The sequence below is a fragment of the Hemitrygon akajei genome, chromosome 1 (assembly GCF_048418815.1).
Source record: "Hemitrygon akajei chromosome 1, sHemAka1.3, whole genome shotgun sequence".
Classification (NCBI taxonomy): Eukaryota; Metazoa; Chordata; class Chondrichthyes; order Myliobatiformes; family Dasyatidae; genus Hemitrygon; species Hemitrygon akajei.
In genome coordinates, this window is record NC_133124.1 from 133,911,268 (window position 1) to 133,938,604 (window position 27,337).

General features: G+C 42.2%; 1 protein-coding gene across 1 annotated transcript in view; it reads left to right on the forward strand.

The window, feature by feature from the left end:
- The first annotated feature begins 3,821 nt into the window (after positions 1-3,821).
- The window catches only part of timm21 (translocase of inner mitochondrial membrane 21), a 40,622-nt gene continuing 17,106 nt past the window's right edge, over positions 3,822-27,337 (forward strand). Inside the window, 4 exon segments of the mRNA XM_073051810.1 lie at positions 3,822-3,908; positions 3,910-4,237; positions 12,914-12,976; positions 18,094-18,191. Of these exon segments, the coding sequence (XP_072907911.1) occupies positions 3,822-3,908; positions 3,910-4,237; positions 12,914-12,976; positions 18,094-18,191 (576 nt within the window).

Sequence of the window (27,337 nt, forward strand, 5' to 3'; positions counted from 1 at the left end):
AGCAAGACCTCCGTCATGATTATCCTCAACACTGGTGCCCGACTCTGCTCCCTATGCATTCATGACTGTGTGGCCAGGTCCTGCTCTAACTCCATCTACATAGAGGGCTGAATATCATCAAATAACAATGAGCCAGAGTACAGGAGGGAGGAAGTGAGCTTAGTGACATGGGGTCATGACAATAACCTTTCCCTCAATGTCAGCAAAACAGAAGAGCTGGCCATTGACTCCATGAAGGGGGTTATGTACCTCAATGGTGCTATGGTCCAGAAGGTTGAGAGCTTCAAGTTCTCCCGAATGAACGTCAGCAAAAACCTGTTCTGATCCAATCACGCTCGTGCCACAGCGAAGAAAGCTTACCAGGGCCTCTTCTTCCACAGGAGGCTAAAACTTGACAAGTTTCTGTCATCCCTCATCAATCCTTATGGATGCACTGTAAAAGCATCTATCCGGATGATCATGGATTGCGACAGGAACTGCTCTACCTGTGAGCACAAGAAACTGCAGAGAGTTGTGGGCCTAGTTCAGCACATTACAGAAACCAGCGTCCCCTCTATGGGTTCTATCTCCATTTCTCACTACCTCTGTAAAGCAGCCAGCAGAATCAAAAACCCCACCCACCCAGATGTTCTCTCCTCCCCCTCCCAAAACGGTCTAAAGCAGCCTGAGGAGATGTATCACCAGGCTCAAAGCAGCTATTATCCTTCTGATACCAGACTGCTGAACAACTCCCTAGTGGCAGCACGGTAGCACAATGCTTTGTAGTACAGGCGACCTGGGTTCCATTCCCGCCATTGCCTGTATGTTCTTCCCATGACCGCATGAGTTTTCTCCTGGTGCTCCAGTTTCCTCCCACAGTCCAAAGACATAGCAATTGGTAAGTTAAATGGTCATTGGAAATTGTCCTGTGATTTGGCTATGATTAAATCGGGGGGGGGGGGGGAGGTTGCTGGGCAACGTGTCTTGAAGGGCCAAAACGGCCTATTCCATGCTGTCTCTCGATAAATAAATATTTAAAAATTTATAAGATGGATCTTACAATCTACCTCGCTATGACCTTGCACCTTATTGTTCACCTGCACTGCACATTCTCTGTGATGGTAACACTTTATTCTCTACTCGCTGATTGGTTTAGCCCGTACAACTCCCAAGCACTGTTGTAATGAATTGATCTCTATAAGAAAAGACAGATTTTTCACTGTACCTTGGCACATGCGTCAATCATAAACCAATTTACCAATTTATCCCGAGAACAAATTTAGTTATCAAGATGGACAGGAGCACAGTAAAGACTATTAGTTTAAACCATATTCACTTCAACACAGCCGGCTTGACAGGTAAGGCAGATGAACTCAGGGCATGCATTGCTTCTGGGGACTGGGACATCATAGTTTTAACAGAAACACAGTTGAGTGAAGGACAGGAATAGCAGCTCAACATTTCAGGATACAGATGCTACAAGTGTCTTGAAAGAGAGAAGATCGGGTTGTGTTATTAATGAAAAAGGACATATCACAGTTATTAAAGAGGATATTTTTGGGGACCATCAGGTGAGGCCATCTGGATGGAATTACAAAGGAGATATTCACTCTGAGAATGTTATATTATAGCCCCCCCAAGAGTCAATGGGAATTGGAGGCCAGGTATTGAGAGATGCTGCATCCTTTCTTGCTTGTAATTTATATAAATTATATGGATGTGAAAGTACAAGTCATGATTAGTAAGTTTGCAAATAACATTAAAATAGGTGACAGTGCAGAAGGCTATGAAAAATTACAGGGAATTCTTAATCAGCAAGGTACGTGGGCTGAAACTGACAAACAGATTTCAATGCACTTTGGGAGATCAACTAGAGTTTCACTTATACAGTGAATGGTCAAACCCTGGTTGTAACATGGAAGAGAGGGTTTACGAGGAATGATTGATAAGTTTGTGGAGTCAGTTTTAGAAAACCTAGCACATTTATTTCTCAACATAGTCCCCTCCTACATTTACACACTTAGTCCAGCGGTCGTGGAGCATACGGATCTTGAACCTCCAGAAAGTGTCCACAGCAGGGGTGATTGATAAGTTTGTGGCCTAAGGTAGAAGATGAGTTATTAACTTCAAACTTTCTGCATAATCACTTAAAGAGTTAACCTGCATGTGCAAGTAACGAGAGCTGTATAACTCATGTCCTTCAACCTTAGGCCACCAACTTATCAATCACCCATCTGTGGACACTTTCTGGAGGTCCATGATCCATATGCTCCACAACTGCTGGACTAAGTGAGTCAATCTATGCTGAAAAATAAATGTGCTAGGTTTTCTAAAATTGACTCCTTCTACCCTAGGACATGAATTTATCAATCATCCTTCGTAGGATTATGATTGCATTGTTTACTGAACGTGGCATCACAGGTAAATGGGTTGATGAAGAAGGCTTCTGGCATGGTGGCCTTCATCAGTCAGTGTGCTGAGTATAGGATTTGGTAAGTTATGTTGCAGTTATACCAGATATTGGTGAGTCTGCACTTGGATTATTGTGCACAGTTTTGGTCACCTGTTACAGGAAGGATATTAAACTGAAAAAGAGTGCAGAAAGGAATTACCAGGATGTTTTCTGGACCAGGTGGCCTGAGTTACAGAGGTTAACTGGACTAGGACTTTGTTCACACAAAGTTAAGAGATTCAGGGGTATCCTGATTGAGGTTTATAAGAATATGAGGGCATAGACAGAGCAAGAACGCATGATCTTTTTTGCTCAGGAACAGGGTGCTAAAAACAAGAGGATATAAATTTAAGATCTGAGACGAGAGATTTAATAAAGGACATCAGGGGTAGCTTCTTCATGCAAAAGGTGATGCAGAAATAGTGGTTGAAGTTCCGGTGTCAGCTACCTGTCATCAAGGACATACAGAAAGTATGTACAGAAAGGTGCTGGGAAAAGGCCAGCAATATCCTGGAGGAACCCTCACGCCCTGCTTGTGGACTATTTGTTACACTCCCATAAGGGAAGAGGCTACACAGTCACGCCAGGACCACCAGACTCAAAAACAGTTACTTCCCCCAAGCTGTCAGGCTGACCCAACACCTCCACCCATTGACCCACCATGTCCACATCAGCCACAGCTCTCCACTGCCTCTCAGCACTCCCATGCTCTGCCACCTTGCTTAAACGTTGTGTTTCAGAGGATTGCTTTTATATTTATTGTGGAGTACAATCATTTCATTGTAATAATTATTTGGTTCTCCTTTACACTCACGTGCTGAAGAAAGACAATAAACAATTTTGAATTTTGTATTAGCAGTATTGATTATCTATCTGGATAAGTACATGGTTATTATTCTATTATGGATTTATTGACTATGCCTGGAAGAAAATGAATCTCACGGTTGTATATCGTGACATGTATATACTTTGATCATAAATTTATTCTTGAATAGCAACATTGTATTTGTTGAAATACATTTTATACCATAAGACCATAACAGATAGGAGCATTAACTAGGCCACTTGGCCCATCGAATCTGCTACGACAGTTTAAATGCTTTACGGTTTTAGTCGTTGTATTTCTTTTATAATAAATATCCTTATATCCTTCTTATCATTCGCTTTCCTGTGATAACACCTGCATTAGCTTAATTAGCATTTTTAAGAGACATTACTGTCTGGAAGTTGGCAAGTTTTCAGTGACTTGGAATAATTACGAACCGAAATAAAATAAATGCACTCCCCAAATTTTTTTCGAAAGCCTCCATAGTTATTACAGTCATAGGAAGAAATGCATCTCGGGAGTTGTAGTTTATACTCAATTGTAATCTTGCAAGCAATAAACACGATGAACTACACATCCCATACAGCTGCCCGAATTCCGATTCCGACCGAGAATGGTAGGGACGTAGCAACTATTGAGGGAGAAGTATATTTACCTCTGTTTAGTAAACACCATGGCCTGTATTTTACTTTTGCGAGCAGTGTGCACGCATAGATTAAGAGTGGTATCACAGTCCAAGGTGCAGTTTCGGTTCGGTGACTCGGGACTGTTTGGAATCTGCAGTTCAGTCTCACTGAGGCCCGGGACAGTCAGTTGTTTGCAACAAAAGCTGGATTCACTTCACTGTTTTAGAGCGGTCTCCAGTCGGTGCATTTTTACCCAGACCAGTCTGAGAACCAGTGATGACGTTCCAGCGAGGAAGCAAAACAACACCGTGTCCTTAAGAAGGAGCCCGCCGCCCGTGTCTACAGCTCAGAAAGGTAATCCTTGCAGAAACGGGCCTCTGAATTCAAAGTTTCGGCGTGTGTGTAAGGAAAAACATTAGCATTGCTTATACCGAAATAAGCCAAAGTCAAAGTAAAATTGATTATTAAAGTACGTATACGTTATCATATACTGCCTTGAGATACATTTTCTTGCAGGCATTTAAAGAGATACAATTTACGGAAAACTATACAGTGCATTGAAAAAGTATTCCGCCCCCACAACTATTTTCACATTTTAGTATCTCTTTTCTAAATTTAAAATGTATCGAAATATGGTTCTTGAGCTAATCTGCAAAACGTTGTGCATTATGTCAATTCAAAAGAAAAATTCCAAAACCTGTCAACAATTTTCTAAAAATTAAAAACCAAAATTGAGGCTGAAAAAGTATTCATCCCATTTGTAATTACTATGCCAACATTCCTCAGGTGAAATACAAAGTATCACTGTACCACCTCACCCAGTTTGTTAATGTAGTAAATTGGAGGCTCACTAACCAGTCAATCCAAGCAACACACACAAAGTACTGGAGGAGCTCAGCAGGTCAGGCAGCATCTACAGAAAAAAATACAGTCAACGTTTCGGGCTGAAATTGGAGGGTTATCTGTTTTCAATGAATTGTTAAGAATAAACTCCTCTCTCTCAGTAAAGTCCTACAGTATGGTAGATCTTCAACAGACCTAACCAAAATGAAGACAAAAGAGCGTTCAAGACAAGTCAGGGAAATGATAAATGGAGAAGCACAAATCTGGGGGAAGATAAAAAGATTATCTGGAAGGCACTGAGCTCAGTGAAACCACGGTCACACTGCTTGGGTCAGGACACTCCTCGAAACTTAGTCGCCGGAGTCGAGTAACACTTGTAAGAGAGGCAGTCCATTTCATTGTGGTTTTTCATTGGTTCTGTTGGGTTTCTTTGTGTTTACTATAAACACCCACAAGAGAAAAAAGTCTCAGCCTGTCGTTTGATAATAAATACTGGGCAACAAAGATTTTGCTTCATGAATATCTTCATGTGTATCCTATGAATTTTGGCTACTGATCATGAAAATCACCATGAAATTTCCCCATCGCGCACATTTTTTACTAAACATGTTTATTATTTCAATTCTTAATTCAAATCAATTAAAATGTTGCCTACAATGTAAGCTGGAAAGTTTCCTATCTTGTCCAGGCATGCTTAGGTGGCGTGGCTGCTGCACGGCAGGACAAGTTTTAGTAATAATTAATGGGTTCAGGACTGTAAGGATGGAATTTGCTATCACCAGGCACAAAAATTTCTGTGAAGGATTTTGATATTTGAGACAGATGCTTCCCAGAATAACTGATGCCAAGATTAAGGACAGCATTTTTGTTGGTCCACAAATCAAATAGGCCATCAGTGACAGGCAATTTGAAGAATTTCTAGTGGGACCGGAGAAAATCACATGGAAGGCATTCAAGGAAGTTGTTGAAATTTTTCTCGGTATCTACAGAGCACCAAATTACATGCAGCTGGTTGAAAGCATGCTTCAAGCATATAAAACCATGAAATGCAACATGTCAGTAAAGATTCATGTTCTGCATTCCCATTTAGACTTCTTCCCTGCAAATCTTGGTGCTATCAGTGATGAGCATCTTGAAAGGTTTCACTAGGACGTTGCAATCATGGAGAAAAGATACCAGGGCAACTGGAATCCATTAATGCTGGCACAGTGGTTATGATAAGTGTGCTTAAATGGTTTGACATGGACTAGTTGGGTTGAAGGGCCAGTTTTTCCTGCTGTACTTTTCTATGACTCTATGCTACTGTTACGCCAATGGTCTAAGTGAGCTGCAGAAGTTATTGGAGATTGTTCATGGCTCCACAGTCTCTATGGTCTTGCACAAAAAGTGTATTTATGGAAGAGTGGCAAGGAAGAAGCTTTGGCTAAAAAAAGCACATCCTTACCTGTTAAGACTTCGCAAAGCATCACTTAGAAGATACTGTAAAGATGTGGAAGAAGGTCTTGTGGTCAGGTGAGACCAAAGTGGAACTTTTTGGCCTTAAGACTAAGCGACACGTGTGGCATAAATCTAATACAGTGCATCAGCTAGGTAACACCATCCCTACTGTAAAGTATGGTGGAGGTAGCATCATACTATGGGAATGCTTTTCAGCAGAAGGGACGGGAAATGTGGTCAGGAATGAGGGGAAGATAAATGTTGCTAAATACAGAGAGATCTTGGATAAAACCTACCAGCCTCTGCCAGAAAGCTTAAGCTGGGGAGCAAATTTCATCTTTCAGCAGGTCAACAACCCAAAGCCACCGTCTCTCCCCAACTAATCTGCCACGCCCTGAGCAATTTTGCAAGGAGGAATGGGCAAATCTTGCTCCATCACATTATGCAAAGTTAATAGAGACTTAGCCAAAAAGACTACTGGCTGTAATAGTTGTGAGGGTGGTTCAACTAAGTGCTGAGCAAAGGGGGATGAATACTTTTGAACTGTTGACATTTCAGTTTTTGAACTTACAGTTTTTCATGCTTTTCAATTTTCCCCATTTTTTAAGGCTCCACTGTGAAAAAAGGTGCATGAGATTCACAAATAAAAATTCTCAGTTAAATTGATCAAAATCCCTGATTGTAAATCTCATTTATGTGAACAAAGAGTTGGGGGCTGCATTCTTTAATGAGACTGTATATCTGGAGCTGTTGGGTCTCCACTAACAGCAGGTGCCAACTGCTAAAAGTAAAATAATAAAATTGGACATACTGGTTTAGTCTCAGTTATTGGATTCCAGGCCAACGCTTGTTTTGATTTTTTTGCCATTCCCGTATAAATTTCATTCTCAAAGCAATATTGTCAGCAGCACATTCACCTCACTGCTCTTTGCCTTGTATAAATTGGCTGTCAGGTTGCAAGAGAGTCTGAATTTGAAGAAACATTATTTTGTAATGCACTGAAGTGTGTGAGGTGCAGATCGTGCTACTGCTTGTGTCAGAGTGGCTTCGGAGGAGTTGGTGTGTGAAGAAGGCATGCAGTCTAATAGCAAGTGACCGTCTTTGTTGCTTTTCTTTCGCGTGATCGTCTTACCCCTTTGGGCATTGTTAATGTGGAATTCTGCAAGTCTTTTTCACTGATTTATTGGCAGACAACAGGGCGGACGGCCTAGTTTTATTTAGGAATGCAGTGCCTAAAATGCCCTTCCGATTCTTCGAGCTGTGCCATCCAGTAACTCACCGATTTAACTCTGGTCAATAGGAGAATATACACTGACCAATTAACCAACTAACCGGTATGTCTTTGGACTGTGGGAAGAAACTAAAGTGCCCGGAGGAAACCCACATGCCCAGCGGAATGAACATAACAAACTTGCTTACAGAGGACACCAGAATCGAACTCTGATGCCCCAAGCTGTAATGGCGTTGCGCGATGACCACTACACTACCGTGGTTCCCTGGTAAGTTGTTGCGGTATGCCAAATGGATCCAGTCCCCTGCTGTGCAAAGGGATGTTCTTCAAAGACTTTACTTGCCTGGGCTGACTGCACACTGTCTGAAAGATATCTTTGACTGGATGTTAACTTAACCTTTACCTGACTGCATCTTCTACATGCAATAATCAACAAGCATCCCCAGTCTGATCTTACGGAGCTAAAGCTGTTGATGGAACGGCTGGTGTATGTTTACTCAAGAGCTGACCTCTTCAACTAAACTCCTGTGGCTTTTTACAACCACGGTCATTTTCCCCCATGCTAAGTAGGCTTTCAGCCCGTGGAGAAATCATCTCTTCAACATGCATAAGCTTAGATTTTACTTCAGCTCCTGACCCTACATTCAGCCAAAGGCCACTCTGATGTTAAGGTTGTTGCTTCACCCCTGAAATTTGTCCCGTGTTCAGACATGTAACAGAATCATAGTCTGGAGGGAGGCAAGTGACTGAGAATGATCCTGGGGCTGAACGAGCTAACGTAGGCAGAGCATTTGGTGGCTCTGGGCCGGTACTTGCTGGAGTTTAGAAGAACGAGGAGATCTCATTGAAAACTGTCAGATAGAGTGGACGTGGAGAGGATGTTTCTTATAGTGTGGGTGAGTGTGGATGTCTAGGACCAGAGGACACAGCCTCAGAGTACAAGGATGTCCCTTTAGAACAGAGGTGAGGAGAGATTTCTTTAGCCAGTAGGTGGTAAATCTGTGGAAATCATTGCCACGGACAGCTGTGGAGGCCAAACCATTGGATATATTTAAAAAAGAAGTTGATAGGTTCTTGATTAGTAAGGGCATCAAAGGGTACAGGGAGAAGGCAGGAGCCTGGGGTTGAGAGGGATTCCATGATGGAATGGCGGAGCAGAATCAATGGGCCCCATGGCCTAATTCTGCTCCTATGTCTTATGGTCTCATATGGAGACGGGATTAATGTAGGAGTACAGACTTGTCAGCATTGCATGGGCCTGTCACTGTGCTCTTCACAAGAATGCAAGTAATTAGGAGCAGAAATAGGCCATGTGGACCCTCAGGCCTGTCCTGCTAATCAATATAATCATGGCTGGTCACCCTGGTCTTAAGTCCTGTCCTAGTTCTCCACAGCCCTCGCTCTCTCAATTTTTCAAATATTTATTGAGCTCCGCTTCTAATGGGCTAGCTTGTATAACACTAGAGCAGAGTATTCCAGAGGTTCACCGCCCTAGGGGGAGGAAAAAAAAGACTATCCAGTGCATCCAGCTACCCGTTACTATGTGGAGTGAAGAAGTGGTTGAAGGTAGTGATAGTGGGGCTGGTGAAGAGCTCGAGGCGAGTTGTCCACTTGGCTCTTTTCTGGCGAAAACTGAATAATGCTTCACTTCTACTTTTTTCTGCTCCTCGTCAGTCTCACCACTGGTGAGGGTAGGAATGTAACCGAGCCCCCTGTTCATGCTCTTTAGTTAAAAAATAATGCCAAGAGTGTGTTGGAGTGTAACCACGAAAGGACGTTCTAATGTGACGATGATGTATATACATTCTGAACAGTACAAGTAATATACTGCAGACAGTCATACGATCCTACGTGCGATCAATCCCTGCCTCATCCAATCAGGAATGGTGATTGAGGGATTACATAACCATCTGTAACATATTGCTTCCTCTTGTTTAGGATGCCAGCTCTGGGCTGGCAGCCCTGACTGGTCAAAAAGCAATTAGCTGTTTTGGGTGATCTTGAATTGGGGCAGCCTGAAGTAACAAACACTGAGCTGAACAGAATATGCCTGGTCACTTAAGGTTTTGTGTTTTGTTTTTGTGTTTTTCCCTTTTTATTTGGTCACCGTTGCACACTTTGTTTTTCTTTTGCACGTGGTTGGGGGCTTGTCTGTGGGGAAGACAAATCATAAGACTATAAGGCATAGGGGCAGAATTAGACCATTCAGCCTGTTGAGTCTGCTTCACCATTCTATCATGGTTGATTCCGGATCCCACTCAACCCCATACGCCTGCCTTCTCACCATATCCTTTGATGCCCTGACCAATCAGGAAAATATCAACTTCGCTTTAAATATGCCCATGGACTTGGCCTCTACTGCGTTCTGTGGCAGAGCATTCCACAGATTCAGTGCTCCCTCCTTATCTCTGTTCTAAAAGGTCACCCCTCAATTATGAGGCTGTGCCTCTAGTTACCCCCACCATAGGAAACATCCTCTCTGTATCCACCCTATCTAGTCCTTTCAACCGTTGGTAGATTTCAATGAGATTTGTCTACATTCTTCTAAATTCCAGTGAGTACAGGCCCAAAGCTGCCAAATGCTCCTCATATGTTAACACCTTCATTCCTGTAATCATCCTTGTGAACCTTCTCTGGACTCTCTCCAATGACAACACATCCTTTCTGAGAAACGGGGCCCAAACTGTTGACAATGCTCCAGAATCAAGTGGTTCTTGAAAGATCATGACCAATGCATCCACTATCTCTTCAGCAGTCTCTCTCAGGACTCGGGGATGTAGTCCATCTCAAGGTTGTATACTGCTTACATACTTCGATAATAAATGTACTTTGAAGATGAAACTCCATCCTCACGAGGCCCAGACCATCCAATATGTACTGGTGGCCAGATATGTTGTTACACGTGAGGATGAAGTTTTATCTTTTATTGAATTCTCTTACCATCTTTGCAGATGGTAACCCATTTTCAGGAGCATATTCCAAGACTCTCTGTTTTGTTCAAGTAGTTTTTAATATAATGAAATATAGGTAGTCCTGCTATAACGTGTTTTCCATAATGCAACTTGACATGACTGATAGATGTAAGAAGTACTCTTTTTATTATACAGGCCACATTGTTTCAAGCAGTGGTTACCAAAGTGGGAGGTTTCACCCCTTCCCAACTTGGCAGTGGGCATTTCTTAGGGGGCAATATAGATTTAGGGAGCAGTGGGGGGCATCTGAAGGATTATAGGCTTAATTTAAGAAATGAATAATCACATAATCATCTCATCTCTTGCTAACCCACCGTTCCCTTATACTTTGCTCAAAATGCATTATAGTTGTTGAAAAGCAATGTGACTGTCCTTTCCAGTCCTCATTGTACTAGGGCTACAATCGGCCCGATATGTTGACTGTTTACTCGTTTTCATTGATGATCTCTAACCTAACCAGCCTGACCCGGCATTATTACTGTTCACGATAATCATTGTGAGTGTCAACAATTAAGAATGAAGATTTGGAGAATGCGATCATCGACAGCATTGCATGAAGGCAGTCCATATCTGCAATAGGTGTTGGCACTGATTTTGTTCTTTGAAGTCAAAAGAAAGTTATGTGATGAATTCCTTTGTCGATAAGTATTAGGAACTGAGAGGGTAATTATGTCGATGCTATAGAATCATTAAGTTTTCCATTATCGCTGTTTAATGCATTCCAGTATTTTCCCAACAGATGTTAGGCTAATTAGTCCTTAGGATGCCTTTTTTTTGCCTCTGTCCGACCCCATTTTCTTCATTAATGGTGTTGGGTTTGCTGTTTTTCTATCTCCCAGGTCTATTGTAGAATCTAGATTACAAGATTACAACCAATTCATCCACTATCTCTGTTGCCACCTCTATTCAGATGATTTGTCTGCACATATTCCCTTTAGAACCTCTTTGCTTTACTTAAGTGTGTTTTTTTATGAGTTCCTTCTTCCCGGTAGCTACTTGTTCACCTGCATTTTTATGTTTTCTCTGACTTGCTGTGGTGATCGATGCCACTTATTGTCTGATAGTACTGGTATTTCCTTATTCCCTATTTTTAATCTTCTGTACCATTCTTTTTTGTATTCTTGGAAATGTTTATATTTCTTAATTTATATACTCTTTTTATATGAGTTGTGCATTATGAAGGTCTCCCAGTCCTCTGGCCTGCTGCAAATCTTTGTAATTCTATAAAACGTTTTTACACTAAAGTCCTTTGTTATCCTTTGTTTTTAATTAACCATGGATGGGTTACCTTTCCAATGGGGTCTTTATTTCTCAGTGGATGTTATATTCATTGGGAATTATGAGATATTTCTTGTCTGTATTTTAAACTACAGATATTTTTCCAATCCATATGAAACAACTTGTCCCTCACCCCTGTAGCTGTTCTTATTATCTCATACCAGATCTGAAAAATGGAAAATGATGTATTACTGAGCATTATATTCAATGCTTCCTCTTATTTCCATGAAATAGATAATAAACGTAAATAATATAAGACCTATAAGATACAGGAGCAGAAATATTGGCCCATTGAGTCTGCTCTGCCATTACACCATGCCTGATTCATTTTCCTTCCATGTCCTGCATTCTCCACGTATCTACTTATGCCCTGACTAACCGCTGCCTTAAGTATACCCGATGACTTGGCCTCCACAGCCACCTGTGGCAACAGTTTCCGCAGATTCACCACTCTTTGGCTAAAGAAATTCTTTCTCATCTCTGTTCTAAAAGGACGTCCCTCTATTTTGAGGCTGTGTCCTCTGGTCTTAGACCCCCCCCCCCCCCCCCCACCATCCTCTCCACATCCACTCTATCAAAGCCTTTCACCATTCTGTAGATTTCAATGAGGTCACCCCTCATTTGTCTGAATTCCAGTGAGTAGAGGCCCAGAGTCATCAAATGCTTCTCATCTGACAAGTCTTTCTATCCCAGAATCATGTTTGTGAACTTCTTTTAAACCCTCTCCAATGTCAGCACATCCTTTCTTAGATAAGGGACCCAAAACTGCTCACAGTACTCAACTGGGGCCTTATCCGTGCTTTATTCTCCTGAAGTGAATGCTAAAACATTGCATCTGCTCTCCTCACCACCAGCAGATAGATATATGGTTAGAGTCTTTCCTGTGATAATAAAAATACAATTCTCAGATTTGTTTTACTTTTTGATTTGTGAACATTATGTGGTGCTACTAAATTGGACTATTATGTTGAGAAGCTGAAGTAAACTAGGAATTACAAAGTAGCTAGCTTTGCTGTGGTGAAGCAACAATTTCAGATTACGCCTGAATAAATGAAATGTGCTATGTAAAAGCAATTTTTTCCTGCTGAAAATATATATCTCTATTTTAAATGTAGAAAGCAATCAATTTATAGTCTAAAAATTAAGTACTTTTCCATGTAAACATTCACAAATGATTAATAGAACTGTTCACAGGTTGTTTATTATTTTAAAACCACAAAATTTACTGTTAATTGTTTAACACATGTTTCAAATCCTTGAATGCTTCAGTGAAAGAAGCTGGCAAAGACCTTACCTATCTTCTTGTCGTGTTGGTTGGGATTGGCATAACAGGTAAGTTTTTTTTGTGCATGTACATCTTTATATAACTATATGTATGATATTAACCGGGGTTGTCAAGTTGTAAAGTGCTAATCTCCATTTTACATTTTGCAATTTTTTCTGTACTTAATCGGTGGCCACTTTATTATGTGCCTCCTGTACCTAATTAACTGGTCACAGTGTATGTTTGCTGCTATAGTCTACCCACTTCAAGTTTTGATGTGTCGTTTCAGAGATTCTCTTCCGCCCACCACTGTTGTGTAACATGTGGTTATTTGAGTTACTGTCGCCTTCCTGTCAGCTGCAACCAGACTGGCCATTCTCGTCTGGCTGCTCTCAGTAACAAGGCGTTTTCACCCACAGAGCTTTTGCTCACTGGATGTTTGTTTTTCACAGATCTCTGTCAACTCCAGAGATACTTATGCATGAAACTCCCAGGAGATCAGCAGTTTCTGAGATACTCAAACCACCTCATCTTGGCACTGACAATCATTCCACTGTCAATGTCATTTTTCTTCCCCATTCTGATGTTTGGTCTGGACGGTAACTGAATCCCTTGACCATGTCTGCATGCCTTTATATATTGTGCTGCTGCAACACATTTGACTGATTAGATATTTGCATTAACAAGCAGCTGTACAAGGTGTACCTAATAAAGTGGCCACTTTAGAATTGCAAGGAGTATTGTAAAGAGGGAAGGAAGGGAGAAAGAATGATAGAACAATAATGAATTGTGTACACACCTGAAAATTAATTGTATAAAATTATTAGCATTTAGAATCTTTAAGTTGTTGTTCTGGCCAGTTGAAAATGAATGAATAGTCTTCAAATTTCTTATTTATCATAAATTCTTATTTATCTATCCTTCCATCCATCCATCCTTCCCTCCCTCTCTCCCTTCCTTCCTCTTGGTCCACGCTGATATTTATCTTCGTGTTTAGGTGAATTCCCAACTTTTTCTAATGTAATGCCCTGCTTATGATTTTACTGTTAGGGTAGTTCATTTCATGGCTTTCTGCGGGAGCAGTGTGTTCTGCTGGTAATGTTTGGGTTACGGTTAAAGACAAGGGGTTGTGATGTCCAGCTTAGGAATGTCGAGTCAGCCAGTTAGGATGGTGGAATTGGAAGATGGTTCTAGAGAAAGCTGGGTGGAGAGGTTTTGTGAGTGGGGTGGGTTGAGGTCTTTTCAACGGGAGACAGAGAGAGAAGAAGCTTGAGAGAACCAACCATAGAATTCAACTGCAATGCGTGATTCGATGGAGTCCAAGATGGAAAATTCCACCGGTGATCGGTGAATAGGAGTTGGTGCCATGGCACATCCAGCTTTAGAACGATCTGATCTCCAACCTTGTGCACATTTGACTGTTTTAATTATAATGGGTCCTTTTGTTTTTTCTTTTGTCTTTAATAACGGTTTTGTTAAGTTGACATTCATAAATATACTCTTTATAACTGTTTGCGATCTGTTATTTCTAGCTGAAGGCTAATTGCATGGGGGCAATATTTACCCAATATTCTCACTGATCGGGGTTTAGGTGGTCGAGACTTCCTGGTTTTGGTGGGACCCGAGTTGAACGGAGTTTGAGAAAGATGGTTTTCTCACTGCTGAGTTCAGTGGCTGTCAGCAAGGGGCTAACGAGCTGCGTCACTAGAGACGCCCGGTAAAAAGAAGTTTCACTAATATAACCAATTGTAAGTATTATCAGACCCTAAAACCTTTAGCAAAAAGGATCAGTTGAACCTAGTTTGTGACCATGTGTATCACAAAGATTTCACTCGTAATGTTACGTATTGAACTGTCAAATACTGTAAATCCATTTCTCCAACTTCCAGTAATCTCTCCCTGCTCCCCGTTCTCTCCTTTACCATTCTCCATTTTGGCTAACCTTCTCACCTGTCTATCACCTCCCTCTGTTGTCTCTCCTTTCCTTTCTCCCGTGATCCTCTCTCCTTTTCTGTCAGATTCTTCCTTCTTCAGCCCTTTACTACTACCACCTATCACCTCCCAGCTTCTCACTTCATCACCCCTCCCCATCCACCCACCTTATCCCTTCCCTCACCTGTTCTCATCTTCCAGTCTGTATTCCTTTCTCTCCCCCCACCACTCCCGCCTTCTTATTCTGGCTTCTTCCCCCTTTCTTTCCAGCCCTGATGAAGGGTCTCAGCCCGAAATGCTGACTCTTTATTCATTTCTGTAGGTGCTGTCTGTCCTGCTTCAGTTCCTCCAGTGTTTTGCACGCGCGCGCGCATGTGTGTCTGTGTGCGTGTGTTACTTTAGTAACTGAATATTGATTTCTCCAACTTCTGTTAATTCCTCCCTCTTCCCCCTCTTCTCCCATTTCCCATTCTAGTTACCCCCTCACCCTTTCTTTTCTCCATGATCTGTCTATTACCTTCTTCTGGTTCCCCTCTTCCTTTCCTTTCTTCCATTGTCCACTGTCATCTCCTGTTAAATTTGTTTGTCAGCCCTTTATCGCTTCTACCTGTCACCTCCCAGCTTCCTAAATCATCCCTGCTCACCTACTCACTCACCTTCCCCCTCACCTGCTCTCACCTACCAGCTTGTACTCCTTTCCCTCCCCCCATCATTTTATTCTGGCTTCTGCCCCCTTCCTTTTCAGTCCTGTTGAAGGGTCTCAGCCCAAACTGTCAACCTGTTTATTCCCCTCTATAAGTGTTGTTTGCCTTGCTGAGTTCCTCCAGCATTTTGTGTGTGTTGATTGTCAGCGAGGACAATCACTACACACAAGGTTTCCATCTGTAGAATCTCTTCTGTACATGTTTGTTCATATTTTCTTTTCCTTTGGAGAGCCCAGACAGCAGCAAGACCTACATCAAGCTGCTGTTCATCGATTACAGGTCAGTGTTCAATACTATTATCCCCTCAGATTTAATCACTGAGCTTCTAAACCTGGGCCTCTGTTGCTCCCTTGAATTCCTCACCGGGAGTCAGTACAGATCAGTCTTCTTCCTCATTGTTAATCAACACAGGCACATCTCAAGGATGCCTGCTTAGGTCACCCACTGCTCTGCTCTCTCTAAATTCATGACTGTGGCCACACGCAGTTCAAATGTCACTTATAAATTCATAGATGACACCACTGTCATTGGTAAGATCTCAAGGAGGTGCCCAGGAGTGAGATCAGCTGGTTGACAGTTGCCACAACAGCATTCTTGCACTCAACATCAGCAAGAGCAAGGAATTGATTGTGGACTTCAGGATGGGGAATTTGGGAAAGCGCTCATCAGTCCTCAGTGAGGGGTGAGCTTCGAGAACCACTTCTGGGCCCAAAACATTGACATCAACACAAAGAAAGCCACAATAGCAGCTCTATTTTGTTTGGAGTTTAAGAAGATTTAGTATGTTACTAAAGACTCCTGTAATCTTCTATAGATGCATCACAGTGGAGAGGATTCTGATTGGTTGCACCATAAGGAGGCTGCATTGCACTGGTTCGAAAAGGGCTGCAGAGGGTTTTTGACTCAGCCAGCATCATCATCTTTTCACCTTAAAATTATGCTCTGCTCACGTAATGCATTTCTGCCCTGGATAGAAGTCTCTGGTTAGCTACTCAATCAATGCCTCTTTGCCTCTTATCATCTTGTATGCCTCTATCAAGTCACCTCTTACCTCCTTCACTCCAAAGTACTGGTTCCTGCACACTGTCAGCTGGGTAGAGGACGGGTCTCTCAGATCCGTCCCTGCACCTTGGGTGTGTGGTAAGGCACAGCAAAACGATTAGGCTTTGGGAATTATTATCCTAAACCCTTGTTCCTGAACTATATCAATCAGTGAATATGCTTATCAATTTTATCACTTTAGGTGATTTCAGTTAGTAGCATCTCATTGTCTATGTGGACTTGAAGCACCAAGAGAGATCTTTATTCAGTTCATTTGCTTTGTGGAATGTACTATGAGGATGTACATTAGGAATTCAGAAGCCTTGGCTAATAAGCCTACGCAGATTCAATCCCACCTCAGGACCTGAGCAGTTTAAATTCAATTAAATAACTGGGAATTGTTTTCTCTCTGGTTGGGAAATCTAGAATCAATCTCACTGTTGCAAAATAAGGACTGAGATGAGAAGGCATCTCTCCTTCTAGCAGTCATGGCCCTTCTCTAATATCCGCCTGTAGAGTTAGATCTGCTTCTGAGCATCTGTCAGCATGAATTTTCATAATCGGGATATAAAGACAATTTATTACCAAGAGTGAGTCACCAGCAAGAGATCAGTGGAGCAGCTCTTGCAGCTTTATAGTATCAGCACATTCTCTCCCTCGGGTATTCCATATTTGGGAAAGACCGATGATCTTAAAAGGATACATGTCCATCCTACCCTGACCCCACCCAGCTACGTACTCATATCAAGTATCATCTTCTTGCCAATGTGCGCTTAAAGCACCAAGAGATTTTTATTTAGTTTATTTGTTTTGTGGAATGTGCTACTAGGAAATACTGAACTAGTAATTCAGAAGCTTGTGCTAATGAGCTACAATCCCAAGTTCAATCCCACCTCAGGACCCAAGCAACTCAATTAAATAACCCTTGGGTTTTCTTTCCTCTCTTTCCGGTTGGGGTATCCAGAATCAGATCTCACTGTTTCAAAATAAGGGGTAATATTAATATAAGTAATATGTGAATCTCGGACTGGCCTCTACAGTCTCCTGAAGACCCACCAATAGACAACCCCTTGGAAAACATCATACTTGAGTAATTGTAAAGCTACTAGTACAAAGGTGGAACTGCTTCAGATGGAATGTGGAACTAGACATGGTCCCAGTTTGATTCCAGTAGAATCTTGCCATCTCAAGTTTCTTTGGACACCCAAGAACGGCTCTGATAAGACAAGTTATAGGCTGATCCTAGTGAACTGCCTAGAATATGACAACATTTTGCTTTGAATGTGCATCTAGAGGTAATTACGGTGAATAATCAGACTAGATGTGTTTTGTGTTCCACAGTTTCCTGAGGGAAAAGAAGCCCTGCTGAATATAAAAAAGTAAATAAAACAAAATATTAAGGAATAAATCCCTTTCAAACCCTGTGAAGAATTTCACACATTAGAATTTTCCAAGACTGCATTCACTTCACAAATCTTCTCTCTTAACATGTGTTTCTGTTATTTCAGGAGGATTATTCTACGTGATATTTAAAGAGCTGTTCTCCTCCTCAAGTCCAAGTAAGATATATGGAGATGCTCTGAAGAAGTGTCGAGCCCATCCAGAGGTATGGTTTTATGTGTCATGTGATTTATTTTTTTTAAAGACCAAGATTTACTTTTTACCTTCAAACCTTAAGTATTCACATGGGACGTGTTCCAAAAACCATTGCAAATCTTTTTGTATTGTACAGTAAACTTGGTGATAATGGCGTTAGCTTTGACAGGGCTAATAAACAGCAGTGAAGTTCACATCTTGATTAATATCAGCTTTCCTGCATTGTCACAGGAAAGCAGCATCCATCATAAGGGACCCCCACCACCCAGATCATGCTCTCTTCTTGCTGCTGCCATCAAGGTGAAGGTACAGGAGTCTTAGGAGTCACACCACCAGGTTCAGGATCAGTTATTACCCTTCAGCCATCAGGCTCTTGGACGGAAAGAAATAACTTTACTCAACTTCACTTGCCCCATCATTGAAATGTTCCTACAACCTATGGACTCTCTTTCAAAAATTCTTCATCTCATTTTCTCAGTATTTATTGTTTATTTGTTTATTATTATTATTCCTTTCTGTTTGTATTTGCACAGTTTGTTGTCTTTTGCACCCTGGTTGAACGCCCAAGTTGGTGTGGTCTTTCATTGATTCTATCGTGATTATTCTATTAGGGATTTATTGAGCATGCCCGCAAGAAAATGAATCTCAGAATGACACAAATATGTCATTTGATAATAAATTTACTTTGAACTTTGAACTCTGGTGTCCCTTCTCTTTCTCCAATGGCCCACTCTCCTCTCCTATCACATTCCTTCTACTTCCACCCTTTGACTTTTCCACCTATCACCTCCCAGCTTCACACATCAGTCCCCCCTCCACCCCACCCACCTGGCTTCACCTATCGCCTTCCAGTTTGTACTCATGCATTCCACTCCCCCTTCCTTTCCAGACCCAATGAAGGGTCCCGACCCACAATGTCAACTCTTCATAGATGCTGCCTAACCTGCTGAGTTCCACCAGCCTTTTGAATGTGTTACTCTGGATTTCCAGTAACTGCAGAACCTCTTGTGTTTTTGATTATTAGATAGATAGATAGATAGATAGATACTTTATTCATCCCCATGGGGAAATTCAACTTTTTTCCAATGTCCCATACACTTGTTGTAGCAAAACTAATTACATACAATACTTAACTCAGTAAAAAATATGATATGATATGCATCTAAATCACTATCTCAAAAAGCATTAATAATAGCTTTTAAAAAGTTCTTAAGTCCTGGCGGTTGAATTGTAAAGCCTAATGGCATTGGGGAGTATTGACCTCTTCATCCTGTCTGAGGAGCATTGCATCGACAGTAACCTGTCGCTGAAACTGCTTCTCTGTCTCTGGATGGTGCTATGTAGAGGATGTTCAGAGTTTTCCATAATTGACCGTAGCCTACTCAGCGCCCTTCGCTCAGCTACCGTTTAAACTCTCCAGTACTTTGCCCACGACAGAGCCCGCCTTCCTTACCAGCTTATTAAGACGTGAGGCGTCCCTCTTCTTAATGCTTCTTCCCCAACACGCCACCACAAAGAAGAGGGCGCTCTCCACAACTGACCTATAGAACATCTTCAGCATCTCACTACAGACATTGAATTACTTTATTTGCAATTTTTGGTATTTTTGCAGCAGCGTTTTTCCTTGTAACTTCCCGATGACAGCCATTGTCTGTCTCACATGACGGAGAGTAACACGATTGAGCCGGATAATCAGAAAAGGTATTTAAGTTGATCAGCTGGTTTTGTATAGGAAGAGGTATCAACACATCAAGGGGAATCGTGTCAGAAAGGCCCATGACATGAATTAAATTCTGAATCAATCCTCAAGTTTGCATTAAGTTAAAAATGAAGCCTGTTTCACCAAAGTTAAACACCCCCTTAAATAGTCTACTCCAGATCAGGTAAACTTGCGACTATTACCAAAATTATTAACCAGACATGAACACAAGCAATTCTACAAATGCTGCAAATCTAGAGTGCTACACACAAAAAGCTGGAAGGACTCAGCAGGTCAACAGAGATGCCGCCTGACCTGCTGAGTTCCTCCAGCATTTAATGTATGTTAACTGGACGTGATGGTGCATGCAAGGAAGCTAAGGTGTAATTATTGAAAATCCTTCTTTTTAAGTGGTGGGGAACTAGCACATTCATATTTTCAAAGTACATTTATTATCAGAATATATATGCAGTATACAACCCTGAGATTCCCAGTAAATAATTTTACAGCTTGGCTGGACTTGTGTGAAATCTGCCTGCTCTGTCTATTATAACCACATTAAGGGCTGCATCTACTATGGGATGTAGGTGGGGTAGGTTGGGTGGGGGGAGGTGGAGTTCATGGAGTATAGTTCTTGCGTTGTGATGCGGCCATGCAGGCTCACCAGGAAACTATAGCAGTGGCTTTTTGATTTAAATTCATGACACCAAAACAGCTTACAGAAATGAAGGAGGCAGCATAGAGGTTAGTGTAACACCATTACAGCACCAGAGACCCGGGTACGATTCCCACCTCTGCCTGTAAGCATTTTGTAGATTCCACCCCCCCTCCCCCCGACCACATGGATTTTCCCCTGGCCCTCCGACTTCCTCCCACGTTCCGAAAACGCGTGGGTTAGTAGGATAATGGTATTTGGGTGTAATTGAGTCACATACTCTCATTGGATTGGAAGGTACTTTTACATGGCTGTGTCTCTACATAGGAAAGAAAGTTAGGTGTGTTTACTTTAAGTGACATGTTCCACGAGCTGTTGATCCATTTTAAAACATTGGAGAGAAGAGAAGTCAGAGATTGAAGTTGAATTTTGTGGTGAGGCAGCATCAGTAGAGATCTGGGAGCTGAAGTGTCAGTGAAACTCCAGGCGAGGGTTGCTCCCCTTAGTGCGGAGGTGCTTGATGGGAGATTGTACCTTTTGGAAATCTTTCACTGATGGATTGCTTAACCAGACAAGACATTTAATGCAGGTACCAAGTGAAGTAAGAGAATTGTTTTTTATTGTGATAGAGTTTAAAATCTACTGCCATAGGTGGTGAAGGCAGATTCAGTAAAATCTGTCAAAAAGAGCACAGTTTAGATAATCAGTTTCAGAAGATTTAAGATTTATTAACCTACCTATGAACACAACCTCCCTACTTTTTGTTCTCTTTGCAGTACTCTTTATTTAATTTTAAAGTTTATATATATATATATATAAAATTGGTTTCTTATTTACTTTATAGTACTTGTGTATGCACTGTGGTGCCACATGATATGGTGGCATCCGTCGGTCTCGAGAGACCATGGATCTGCGCCTGGAGTTTCCAGGGCGCAGGCCTGGGCAGGGTTGTATGGGAGACCGGCAGCTGCCCAAGCTGCAGGCCTTCCCCTCTCCACGCCACCGATGTTGTCCAAGGGAAGGGCACTAGGACCCATGCAGCTTGGCACCGGTGTCGTCGCAGAGCAATGTGTTGTTAAGTGCCTTGCTCAAGGACACAAACATGCTGCCTCAGCTGAGGCTCGAACCAGTGACCTTCAGGTTACTAGTCTGATGCCTTGCCCATTAGGCCATGCGCCAACACAAAACAACAAATTGTGGTGCCACAAAAAAACAAATTTCACAACGTAATATATGTCAAAGCTAATAAAACTGATTCTGACAGCTCTTTAGCAGAGCTATCACAGCTCTGATGGGATGAATGGGCTAGTGAGCTCCACGGTTCTATTACAGATAGAAAAACTGTTGTCCCTGAGGTATTACATTGTTATTTAATGGACATATTATTTGCTAGCATTAATTTTGGTGTACTCTGACCTCTTCAAAGTACACTGGCTTGATATCTCACAAATGAGCAGTCGGAGTGCTGAGAGTGGCTTTATAACTCAGTCGGGAAGAAGAATCAAAGGTATGAGGGGGCAGAGTTGAGCCGTGAATACTCTGTTAATTCATTCTGTCTCACATACCCAAGACAGCACTCAGAACCACTGAGCTCCAGAATTCATTGCAGCTCGGTCAAACAGAGAGATATTCTAGATACAAGGTTTGCGCTCATCTCTCCCACTACTTCTACTATTCTTTTCTAATTGTATTGATGGACTTGTCATCCTCTTATCTTGCAATCTATTGGTTTACACCCAGAACAATAAGCTGTCTCTGCTTTCCAAAGATGCTTATTGGCCTGTTATTTGTTTCTCTTTCCAGATTTGCCAAATGAAGATGTGTATTATATATTCAAAGAAAACATGTTCTGTTTTCCACATTACATGTATTAAATATAGCGGTTAGCACAATTGCTTTCAAGCGCCATCGATCACTAGTCAGGGCTCAATTCCACCCTCTGCCTGAAAGGAGTTTGCAAGTTTTCCCCGAGATCGCAAGGGCTCCCCCAGGTACTCTGATTTCTTCCCACATTCCAAAGATGTATAGTAAGGGTTATGGTTAGTGAGTTGTGAGCATGCTATGTTGCTGTCGGAAGCGTAGCAACATTTGCAGGCTGCCCAACATGACCCTTGCTGATTTGATTTGACACAGAACAATGTAATTTCTGTATTGATGTTTCAGATTCAGATTCTGATTCTGATTCAGATTCAGTTTATTGTCATTTATAAACCACAAATGCAATGCAGTTAAAAAATGAGACAACATTCTCTGGAATTATATCACGAAAAAGCACAAAACAGACCACACAAGAAAAACCACATAACGTTTGGTAATCCCCAATCCAGAGCCTGGAGAGGCTGCTGCATATCAATATCGCGCTACAGTCTTAGCACGTTCCCTGGAAAGGAACTACAAACCCATCAGACAAAACTAAAGCTACAAGACCTACACAAAACCACATAGTTACATATAGTTATAGTTAACATATAGTTTTAACAGTGCAGACAATACCATAATTGATAAAAGACTAACTGACAAAGACCAGATAATTATAACACATGGGTTCAACAGTGCAAAGCAATACCGTAATCTGATAAAGAGCAGTCCATGGCACGGTTTAAAAGAAAGTCTCGAAGTCCCGACAGTCCATCATCTCACGCAGACGGTATAAGGTAGAAAAACTCTTCCTGCCATGAACCTCCAGCGCCGCAGCTTGCCGATGCAGCTCTCTGGGAGCCCCGACCACAACCAACTCCGAGTCCGTCGGAAAACGTACATATGACAAATAAAGTTGATCTTTAAAACCCTCTTTAAAATTTATATGACATATATATTTAATGTAAACTTAAGTATGCCATGCATGTTAAATACTTTCTGCAATCTATTTGAGCAAATTTTGTTGACCTTTTCTACCTGAATAAGTGGCAAACATTCAGAAGCCAGGAAAGAGCATCCCATCCCACCATTACTAATCAATTGGAAATAAATTGCTGCTAATATAAATGGCACTCTGTGTTAGAAACATAGAGAACCTACAGCACAATACAGGCCCTTCGGCCCACAAAGTTGTGCTGAACATGTCCCCACCTTAGAAATTACTAGGCTTACCCATAGCCCTCTATTTTCCTAAGCTCCATGTACCTATCCAAAAGTCTCTTAAAAGACCCTATCGTATCTGCCTCCACCACCACCGTTGCCCCCGCAGCCCATTCCACGCACTCAACACTCTGAGTAAAAAACTTACCCCTGACAATTCCCTCTGTACCTACTCCCCAGCACCTTAAACCTGTGTCCTCTCGTGGCAACCATTTCAGCCCCGGGAAAAAGCCTCTGACTTTCCACACGATCAATGCCTCTCATCATCTTGTACACCTCTATCAGGTTACCTCTCATCTTCCGTCGTTCCAAGGAGAAAAGGCCGAGTTCACTCAACCTATTCTCATAAGGCACGCTCCCCAATCCAGGCAACATCCTTGTAAATCTCCTCTGCACCTTTCTATGGCTTCCACATCCTTCCTGTAGTGAGGCGACCAGAACTGAGCACAGTACTCCAGGTGGGGTACCTCTGCTATTTCTTCCGGTTCCATACACACTTTCCCACTGTCACACTTGATAGGTCCTATTCTTTCACGTCTTATCTTCCTGCTCTTCACATACTTGTAGAATGCCTTGGGGTTTTCCTTAATCCTGCCCGCCAAGGCCATTTCATGGCCCCTTCTGGCTCTCCTAATTTCCTTGTTAAGATCTTTCCTGTTAGCCTTATAATCTTTTAGATCTCTAACATTACCTAGCTCTCTGAACCTTTTGTAAGTTTTCTTTTCTTCTTGACTAGATTTATTACAACCTTTGTACACCACGGTTCCTGTACCCTACCATAACTTCCCTGTCTCATTGGAACGTACCTATGCAGGACTCCACACAAATATCCCCTGAACGTTTGCCACATTTCTTCTGTACTTTTCCCTGAGAACATCTGTTTCCAAATTAAGCTTCCAATTTGCTGCCTGATAGCTTCATAATTCCCTTTACTCCAATTAAATGCTTTTCTAACTTGTCTGTTCCTATCTCTCTCCAATTCTATTGTAAAGGAGATAAAATTGTGATCACTATCTCCAAAATGCTCTCCCACTGAGAGATCTGACACCTGACCAGGTTCATTTCCCAATACCAGATCAAGTACAGCCTCTCCTCTTGTAGGCTTACCTACATATTGTGTCAAGAAACCTTCCTGAACACACCTAACAAACTCCACCCCATCTAAACCCCTTGCCCTAGGGAGATGCCAATCGATATTTGGGAAATTAAAATCTCCCATCACAACAACTCTGTTATTATTGCACCTTTCCAGGATCTGTTTCCCTTTCTGCTCCTTGATATCCTTGTTACAATTGGGCAGCCTATAAAAAACAACCAGTAAAGTTATTGACCCCTTCATGTTCCTAATCTGCACCCACAGAGACTCCGCAGGCAATCCCCCCCATGGTGTCCACCTTTTCTGCAGCCGTGACACTATCTCTGATCAACTGTGCCACACCTCCACCTCTTTTGCCTCCCTTCCTGTCTTTTCTGAAATATCTAAAATCTGGCACTTGAAGTAACCATTCTTGTCCCTGAGCCATCCAAGTCTCTGTTATGGCCACCACATCAAGTACTGATCCACGCTCTAAGTTCATCCACTTTTTTTCGCAACACTGCTTGCGTTAAAATAGACACATCTCAAGCCTTTGGTCTGAGCTCGTCCCTTCTCTATCTTCCCCAGTCTCTTCAGTTTGATTCCCAGCCCCCCAACAATTCTAGTTTAAACTCTCCCCTGTAGCCTTAGCAAACCTTCCCGCCAGGATATTGGTTCCCCTGGGATTCAAGTGCAACCCATCCTTTTTGTACAGGACACACCTGCCCCAAAAGAGGTCCCAATGATCCAGGAAATCTGAATCCCTGCCCCCTGCTCCAATCCCTCAGCCACACATTTATCCTCCACCTCATTCCAATTCCAATTCTCACTGTCGCATGGCACAGGCAGTAATCCTGAGATTGCTACCTTTGAGGTCCTGCTTCTCAACTTCCTTCCTAACTCCCTGTAGTCTATTTTCTGGACCTCTTCCCTTTTCCTATCTATGTTGTTGGTACCAATATGTACCACGACCTCTGGCTGTTCTCCCTCCCACTGAAGGATATCTTGGAGGCGATCTGAAATATCCCGGATCCTCGCACCTGGGAGGCAAACTACCATCCGAGTTTCCTTCCTGCGACCACAGAATCGCCTGTCTGACCCCCCAACTATAGAGTCCCCTATCACTCTTCCTTTCCCTACCCTTCTGAGCCACCGGGCTGGACTCTGTGCCAGAGGCACGGCCACTGTTACTTTCCCCAGGTAGGCTGTCCCCCCCAACAGTACTCAAACAGCAATACTTATTGTCAAGGGGTACAGCCACAGGGGTAGTCTCTAGTACCTGACTCTCCCCTTCCCCCTCCTGACTGTGACCCACTTGTCTGCCTCCCGTGGCCCCGGTGTGTCCACCTGCCTGTAACTCCTCTCTATCACCTCCTCGCTCTCTCTGACCATGCAAAGGTCATCAAGCTGAATCTCCAGTTCCCTAACTTAGTCCCTTAGGAGCTGTAGCTTGACACACCGAATGCTGATAAGGCTGTCCAGGAGACTGGGAGACTCCCGGAACCCCCCCCCCACATCTGACAACGAGCACAAAAAACTGGCCTCACACACATACTACATCCTTTCCGTAATTAACACAGTTAAACTTACATCTCCTCATCCTGTTACCACCTAAGCCCGTTGAGCCAAAGCCCTATCACTCTGCTGCCTCTCACTCCGCTGCCCACTGCATATGGCGGCCTTTTTAAACCGTTCGCGCTCTACTGGCTGACGTCACGCACCTGCGCAGTCTTGCCTCTCTTTTACCTCGAGTAGTAAAAACTGCCTTCGCTCCCGAAATCAACCATTCATGCGCAGCCTTCTTGCTCCAAATCAAAAACTGTTGAAGATTCTTTGCCTTTTTAAACCTTTGGCACTCTGCTCTCTGGTGTTGCGACATTGTCTCTAACAGAGTAACCAACTCTGAGATTCTGTGCACTTGAATAATTTAATTTGGGTGGAATATATTTTTTAAACTGCTTTGCCCCTAAGTAGTCATAATTGTTCATTTTCAAATTGTGATAAGACTCAGATTAAAACTCATTAAATTCTAAATTAGCTGCAGTATTCTGTAAAGTTAGCTAAGATGTTTAATTTACGATCTCCTGCACACGCCTGTATTCTAATGTTGATTAGATTCCAATTTTTAATAAGTTCATCTGCTTTCAGCTAATTCTTTTGGGAATAAGAGAATAAGACAGATGGAGCTGTAAGAGAGCTTGTTATCTCCCTGTCAGTAGCACCTTTGGCCGTCCACACTAGTGATTGCTGGTTGTTCGATGATTATCAAATATCCATTCAGTCATTATAGAACAATCTTCTAAACCAGTCCCACAGAAATCAGAAGCTTGCCTAGGCCAGATATTTCAAACTTAATGTGTCATTTTAACAAAAACAACATTTTCCCCAAGTTCTAATTGGCAGATGTGACTACCTTTCCACTGTTTTTTTTAAGATGATACAAAGCAGGTTTTACGTCTCAATTAAAAAGAATGAGTTCAGGTTTTTCCATGGTTATTGAGAGTTTTGGCCTGCAGATTGTTCTATTTACAGTTTCCTTCTGTGACCTTTGATTACTCTCTCTCCCTCATCATGTAATTTTCCCTCAAGTTACCGTTGCTCTTCCACAATTCCTTTGGTTTTCCCTGAGCTTTAAACACCACTAATCCT